This window comes from Salvia hispanica, chromosome 1 (genome assembly GCF_023119035.1).
Source record: "Salvia hispanica cultivar TCC Black 2014 chromosome 1, UniMelb_Shisp_WGS_1.0, whole genome shotgun sequence".
Taxonomy (NCBI): Eukaryota; Viridiplantae; Streptophyta; class Magnoliopsida; order Lamiales; family Lamiaceae; genus Salvia; species Salvia hispanica.
Genome location: NC_062965.1, coordinates 34,467,775 through 34,474,988, shown reverse-complemented (window position 1 = coordinate 34,474,988; position 7,214 = coordinate 34,467,775). Strand labels below are relative to the sequence as shown.

Genomic DNA, 7,214 nt, shown 5'->3' with positions numbered 1-7,214 from the left:
GAAGACGACACCGCCTTAGCTCATCAAGAAACATAACAAACACAACAAGTTATCACAAGAAAATACCCTAAAACAAGACAAAGCTCAAGTAGAAAAGGTATTACTTCAAGATGATTTGAATGAATCCACAAATCCGCTCCCAAGCAGTCTCTCCACATACTTCCCCAAAATATCAACCTCCAAATTCACCTTCTGCCCAACTTTCTTCAAAGCAATCACAACTTTCTGCTGTGTGTAAGCCACCAACATGAAATTGAAACACCCTTCATCATCAAACACATCCACCACAGTCAAACTTGTCCCATCCACAGCAATAAACCCCTTAGGCACAATGTACCTCAAAATCTCCCTCCCAACCTTCACTTTCACCCACAGTGAGTCTCCCTCCGGCCTCAACTCCACGATTTCTCCGGTCCCATCGACATGCCCCTGCACAAAATGTCCCCCCATTCTGGTGCTAGGGCTCAGCGCCCTCTCCAAATTGACCAAAGACCCACTCTCCAATTCGCCCAGAGAGGTCTTCCGCAGCGTCTCCGGCGCCAACCCAACCGAGAATTCGGACGAAACGGTGTCGAATTCGGTCACCGTTAGGCAGGTTCCGTTGACTGCGATGCTGTCGCCCAAGTGCACGCCTTCAAGAACGGTTTTTGCTTGGATTTTCATGGTGAAACTGTCGGGTTGGTCGAAACCCAGGTGCTTGATTGTGCCCATTTCTTCCACAATTCCAGTGAAAAGGGATTTCACTGTGGTGTTGGCCATTTTGGGCTGGTGGGGTTTGGAGGGTTTAGTGAAGATCGATGAGAGTGGAGGCTGTTTTAACGCTAGTTTGGAGTGGAGCTGAGGCTTCCTCGGAGGTGAAGCAGCGGAAAGGTCGGAAATTGAGAGTGTTCTGGCCGCCGTCGATGGATTCTGGCGAGGGCCGGAGAGGAGGGTTGGTGGGCAAGATAGAGCCATTTTTTCTTTCAAATAAGTTACTATTTAGTTCTTCTTTCTCTAAATAAGTTGCACTCCACAATGCAGTGCTTGCTTTATGTTTCTTATCTTTGTTCTTTTCATATGCTGCCATACTTCCTATATATGCATCACAAATAATGTTACAAAAGAAAAAAGACATGAAGAAACAAATGAACTATTAACACGAAGCATGAAGAATCTCATATATAGATCAGGCATCTCAGACACTGTATAAGGAAACAAATAAAACCACATGAAGGAGAACAAAATATAAAAAGCTTAGACATGCAATATCCATGGGAAAGAAATAGATCCAATATATCCATGTAAACCAACGTAGTTGTTTAGGTTCGAAGAGGACTTAGCTACTCCTAGCCAAGCAGTAATATTTTTCAGTTAATTTTTATTTATATTTTATCTTTCCATGTGATCTCAGACACAACTCAAAACAAGTTATTGTTTTGCAAATTTACACCAATAAAAATCTAAAGCATACTAGGAACTGTACCAAGGGACCGACTAAACTCTTGAGACTTGTTTATCAATATCAATATCAATATCAATCAATATACTCCTAAAATATGAGTTTTTTATTTGGTGTAAAATAAAAGTTAATCTATTGTGCAAAAGTTCTCTTAAAATTTAACTAGTATTTCGAAAACAAGTTTCCAAATTTAAGACCTCAACAAAAAGCCAATCACTATAGTCAAAGTCCGAAAGACAAGTTTAATCCAACCCAAATTCAATTCAATTCAAACTCATAATATTTGAGCATCACATAAAAGCCAATTACTAAAAAATGCTTACCAATTGGCAATAGGTGTGAGGATGGACGGCTGGATAGGGGAAGAGAAAGAGAAGGATAGGCGTCAGCGATTCAGTGGGTCTTGGCCAAGCCGAACTGAAAGATCTAAGCCAGACGATGTTTTTTTGCGTACAAAAAACAAAACCCCCTATTTATAAGATACTAAAAGGACCTAAATTACCTAATTGAAATCGAGCAGAGGCGCTGGTTAAGCGTAGTGAGAGAATGGGAAGTCATTGTTGGCGAGTGGTAGACTAGAGAGAGCAACGGGTGGAATGGATGGATTAGCAGCTGTAAATTACAAGTGGAGTTCACTGTGATGCGCCATTTCCTTTTACTTATAGCGTTCTGGCCTTCTTTATAACTATTCTTACTCCGATAGTGATTCCTTCAGAAAGACTACTCCTACTTCTACGTATTTTGATATTTAAATGATTAAAATGAAACAAAAAAGAAAAAGAAATACTCACCTAAAGAGCATCCGCACATATCCGCAATGGTGCGGATGTCCCGGCGGACTTTTCAAAAACACTTTCTGTCATGTCATAAGGACATCCCACTGCACAATGGTGGACATTCACAATAAGAAAAATTCACAAATATGTAATTTACTTAATTAAAATTTCGACACGAATACGGGGAAAATGCAACGATTTTATTTTAAAATAAAGCATACATATTTAAATTAAAAAAATTACATAGTTAAAAAAAAATCATCCTAAACTAAAAAACGATTCAAACAAAGTACATGTTATGCCTTGAATCTCTATAGTTTGCCGCTAGTCGAACGGGGATATGTTTTTGTTTTAGGCCTTCATTTTCGACGATAATACAGTGTTAGAGTTTTTAAAAAAATCGTAAATATAGAGTTTGCAACGAGCCGTATATATAGAGTTTTTTTTTAAAAAAAAATAGAAAAATTGGGACATCCACCGGTACGTCCGTCGTCGGAAAGCCGCGGATCTACGGTGTCCGCAAGCGACGTCCGTGTTCGCCTCCGGCATGCCTAATAGCGGACGTCCGGTACGCCGGTCCGATGTCCGCCGGGACGTCCGCTATTGCTGATGCTAAACTCATGCTTGCGAGTGGCAGCGAGATACAATAAGGAATAAAGTTATCAAGTACTTCGAAACTAATTAACTATTTGAAACTAATTAATTAAAATAAAAATTTTGAAAACCATAACCATAAAAATATCGGGTATTATCGGGTTTATCAGGTATAAGGCGGGTATCGGGTATTACCCATATCCTCAAAATTTTAAAATACACTACCCGATCCCGCCCCATTTTCCACTGTCTCCGAGTAGCAGGTATCGGGTCGGGATGGAAATTATCCGCTACCCGTTTTGACACTCGTACACAACAGCTTGTGATGTGGTGCAAAACGCAATAGGCTAGGAATAAAACGATGATTAGCTCATTCTTTTCTTTATCTTGTTTTCAATATTTTCGCTTTCTATTTGTATTATTGTTATATACGCCCTTCGTCTTAACTAAGTTGAGTCAATATTTTTGGACATAAAAATTAAGAAATTGTGTTAAAAGTAGAAGCAAGGAATAAAGTAAGAAAGATAAAGAGAATAAAAATATAATTCATGTAAAAAAAAACAGTAAACCTTACAAATAATTAGTTATAGATATAATATAAATAAAAAACTAGTATTCAAATATTATAATTGAATATTTTTTTATTAGTAAATATAATTAAATAAATAAATTAGTGTAGCTGAAAATATAATATTAAATGTATAGAAGTAGATAAAGTTTACGTTATTTCAAAAATGTGCATGTGATGAAGTAATATTATAAAATTATTTAAAAAGAATATTAGGTTTTTAAATAAAATATATCCTAAAAAATAATATTTAATAAACAGTAAACTATAACCAATAATATGTAAACAAATCTGAATGATACTATATCTTACTCCCTCCGTCGCCATTAAGAGTCTCAATCATGGGCGGCATGAGTTTTAAGAAATATTAAAAAAAGTGGGTGGAAAAAAGTTAGTAAAATAGATGTTCCACTTGTATATATTAGTTTTAAAAGAAATGTAAGTGAAATGAGTTAGTGGAAGGTGGGACCTTATAATCATTTATGGTAAAAGTGAACCGAGACTCTTATTTGCGGACGGACTAAAATGGAAAAACGAGACTCCTATTCGCGGACGGAGGAAATATAAAATAACAATAAAATTTAGTTACTAGTAAGTATGATTAAAATTTAAGATATAATAATTACTCCTATAATTTAATATATATTATAATCACAAATTATTTATAGAATATATAATTAAAATGATTTATTTTATTGTTTGGTTAACTGGGCGTATAAATTTTCATGTATGTATAAATTAATCAATGTTCATTATATTTCATCAAGGCCTTGTGGTGGAGTGGAGGAGATGTTGATATGTCAAGGATTTGAGTCCTTGCAGGAACAAATTTTGAAAATGAAAAAAATTAGTTCCCGATTCGGCCATACATCTCCTATTGACAACTTTGGTCAAATAAAAAAATTAAAATAGTTACTATCCCGTCCTATCTTGTTAACAACTACTTTGTATTTATTTTTTATATTTGCAAATATATAAATCAGCAAAATAAATAGCAAGAGTCCACAAATTAAAGACAAACCTTACATTACTTAATTTTAAAAAAAAGTTACAAACATATGAAGAGTGAAAAAAAACAAGTGCACTATGAATAAGGCGGGAGATCTGGTCTAGTCCATTTCCAAGTGACGCTGAAACTCATCGATCATCTTCTCAAGGTACCAGGCTCTACTCGAGTCCTAACAATATATGAGTGTGTAGTGGGTGTCCAACAACGTCCCATGCTGAATGAGGTATCGGGCGCACCCTAAGGTGGAGTATCGCCCACCAACAGTGGCGGACGATAAGGAGACTATGCACCGTCCTGAGCGCCCTAGTGTTGATGGTCTAGTCTAAGGTGAAGATAAGATGAATAAATGTGAGCGCCCCTTATAATAAATGATTAATGGAGGGTTTATCGAGGGTTCTTGTCCTTGCGTTGTCGCCATCTTGCCCTCTTCCTAGGATACCCTCTCTCTCTCTAGCCCTCTCTCATCTTCTGCTCATATCTCAGTAGCAGACACGGAAATACTCAGACTTGAGTCATCCTCACTCCTACTCTGTAATCCTCAAGCCTACACATACACAGACCTACATTGCATCTCTATATGCAGTTAAGCCCTATTTCCATCCAATGACGATCCGACCCGATTCCCGATCTCGGATCCGAACCCGCGCCGCCGCTCTAACCACCCGCCGCCTCTCCCCCTGCTACCGCCACCCCGACGATCCAATCACCGGCATTTGCGCCTCCTGCCTCCGAGAGCGACTCTCCGGCCTCGACGCCTCCGCCCCCAATGCCGCCTCGCCGGAGCTCCGCCGCTGCAGGTCAGTGGCTTCTACTTCCAGATGCGAAGCCTCCTCCAGCGGCCTCAACGAGCCCAGGCGGAAGTCGTGCGACGTCGTTTCGGCTAGGGGATCGCTCTCTAATCTGTTCGATGCGGACGATCTGAAGAGCGGATCGGGGAGTGAGGCCAAGGTTGAATCGAAGAATGTAGGGCTTTTGAGGGACGCTTGCACTGTGATCGAGCCGCGGAAGAAGAATCAGGATAGGGTTAGGGTTTCGGATGGGGGATTTGGGGGTTTGAATGTCGATTGTGATAATAGGGATGAGGAGGTCGAGGAAGGGGAATTTAAGTCGATGAAAGAGTATATAGATCTCGAATTTGGGAACAAGAGTAAGAAAACTAAGGATTTGAGAGATATTGCTGGGAATATCTTTGGAGCAGCATCGGTGTTCAGTAAGAAACTGCGCATCTGGAGGCAAAAGAATAGCAAGATAAAAGAGAATAAAAACAATGCTATTGTTGCTGGCAATGATGGACGAAAATTCGAGGAAAATCACAGTGAGATTATGGGGAGAAGATCCTGTGACATTGAACCGAGGTTTTCGGTTGATGGTGGTCGGATTTCGTTTGAGGAGCCGAGAGCTTCGTGGGATGGGTATATGATAGCAAGAACAATCCCGAGGCTGGCTCCAATGTTCTCTGCTGTTGAGAGTGGAATCTTAGGGAATGCTAGCAGGTTTGAGAATCACAGATTGTCGGTTGATGGGCCAATGCAATCAATTATAGAGGATGAGAGTAGTTCTGGAGCTTCGGGTTCTGGCCACTCAAACTCAGATTCCTCCTCATCCATGAGGCGCAGTAGCTTTGATCGGTCTAGCTCTGTTAGGAGCTTCGGAAAGAAAGGGATAAGTTTGGAGGATCATGGAGTGTCCTCCCCTGCAAACGTGAAGTTGGTGATCACGGAAAAGGAGTTGAAAGATTGGCGATTGAGTTCTGGTAAAGCTGATGAACTAGAAAAGCTTGGATCCACACCAGGAAATGTTGCTGTCGTTGGTGGTGGTAACATGAATGCATCAGCGAAGAAATCTGTTAGGTGGCGTAAAGTCTGTAACGTGCTTGGCTTCAGAAACAAGAATTGCGAGAATGTAGGTGAGACCTTAAAAGTGGATGCAGTCAGGGATGCTGCTCGTGAGAAGCAAGCAAAGGAGGCTAGTGAGCTTCTGAGCGACGTTGGGGATTGGAAGCTGGCACGAAGCAGTAGTGTTGCTGCTTCAAGAAAGTCGTGTGATGGTCTGGGATCATATTATGCAAGGAGGAGTGTTGACAGTGCAGGTGGATTCACTCTCAGTGAGAAGGGGAATTTCAAGCTGGAAAGAAACAGGAGCACGAAATTCCCCTCTGTTGATCTTGATAATGGTGTTACACCCTTCTATATGACACCATTGCGGAGCATGAGGAATAGCAAGTCCGGGAAGTTCAAATTCCAGAACTCACACTCCATTGCTGGGAATCTCTTGCAATTAAACTGACTGGAGGTAGCCAAATTATTCTCAGCATGGTTATTGTTTTGTGAGCTATGTGGAGTTTTAATTTGCTTTTGTGCACCAAAGTATGTAATACTGTCACATAAACTGTTTGCAAAGTTCTTCTGTTAACACGAAAGTAGAAGTTTCTTCATTTTCTTGCCTGGTTTATTTGAATCTTATACTAGATAGGAGAAGTTGTGGCTGTATATCCCTGCTGTGGATTTAGCAAGATCAGAACTATGAATAAGGAAATGATGCAAAATCTACTATCCTCAACATTATATCTGATATTTTTAGGACAATATTGGTTAATCTTCGACATATCTTGCTTAAGCTAGCCGGTCTGTGATTTACCTTTGGATTTGAACTTGATTATTGAAGCTGATGTTTTTGTGATTTTGCATTATATTGTTGGATATCACAGACCAAGAAAACGAAACATAAATAAACCTTAAGATGATCTTCCATTTCTTGCTAGTTCACTTTCTTAATCAAGATCAGTTGCCGTGGCATGCTGATTGGTAAACAGAGTTAATTCAATAGGGC

General features: G+C 39.8%; 2 protein-coding genes across 5 annotated transcripts in view; one reads left to right on the top strand and one right to left on the bottom strand.

The window, feature by feature from the left end:
* The window catches only part of LOC125212399 (riboflavin synthase-like), a 4,589-nt gene extending 2,540 nt beyond the window's left edge, over nt 1–2,049 (bottom strand). The window contains exons 1-3 of one of the 4 annotated variants that reach the window (XR_007174667.1): nt 1,941–2,049; nt 1,762–1,790; nt 105–1,071 (exon numbers count right to left, since the gene is read on the bottom strand). Coding sequence is in view for 1 of the 4 variants with exons in the window: in XM_048112571.1 (XP_047968528.1) it covers nt 106–954 (849 nt within the window). In the remaining 3 variants the exon portion in view is untranslated. Of the gene's footprint in view, nt 1–14; nt 1,072–1,761; nt 1,890–1,940 lie in introns of those variants that run through there. The other 3 variants (XR_007174664.1, XR_007174666.1, XM_048112571.1) reach the window with 3 other exon arrangements.
* A 2,439-nt stretch (nt 2,050–4,488) lies between these two features.
* On the top strand, nt 4,489–6,819 carry LOC125200790 (protein OCTOPUS-like). Its single transcript, XM_048098560.1, has one exon. It carries the CDS (start codon nt 4,989–4,991, stop codon nt 6,669–6,671), a length of 1,683 nt encoding a protein of 560 aa, XP_047954517.1. The 5' UTR covers nt 4,489–4,988; the 3' UTR covers nt 6,672–6,819.
* Nucleotides 6,820–7,214: the final 395 nt, after the last annotated feature.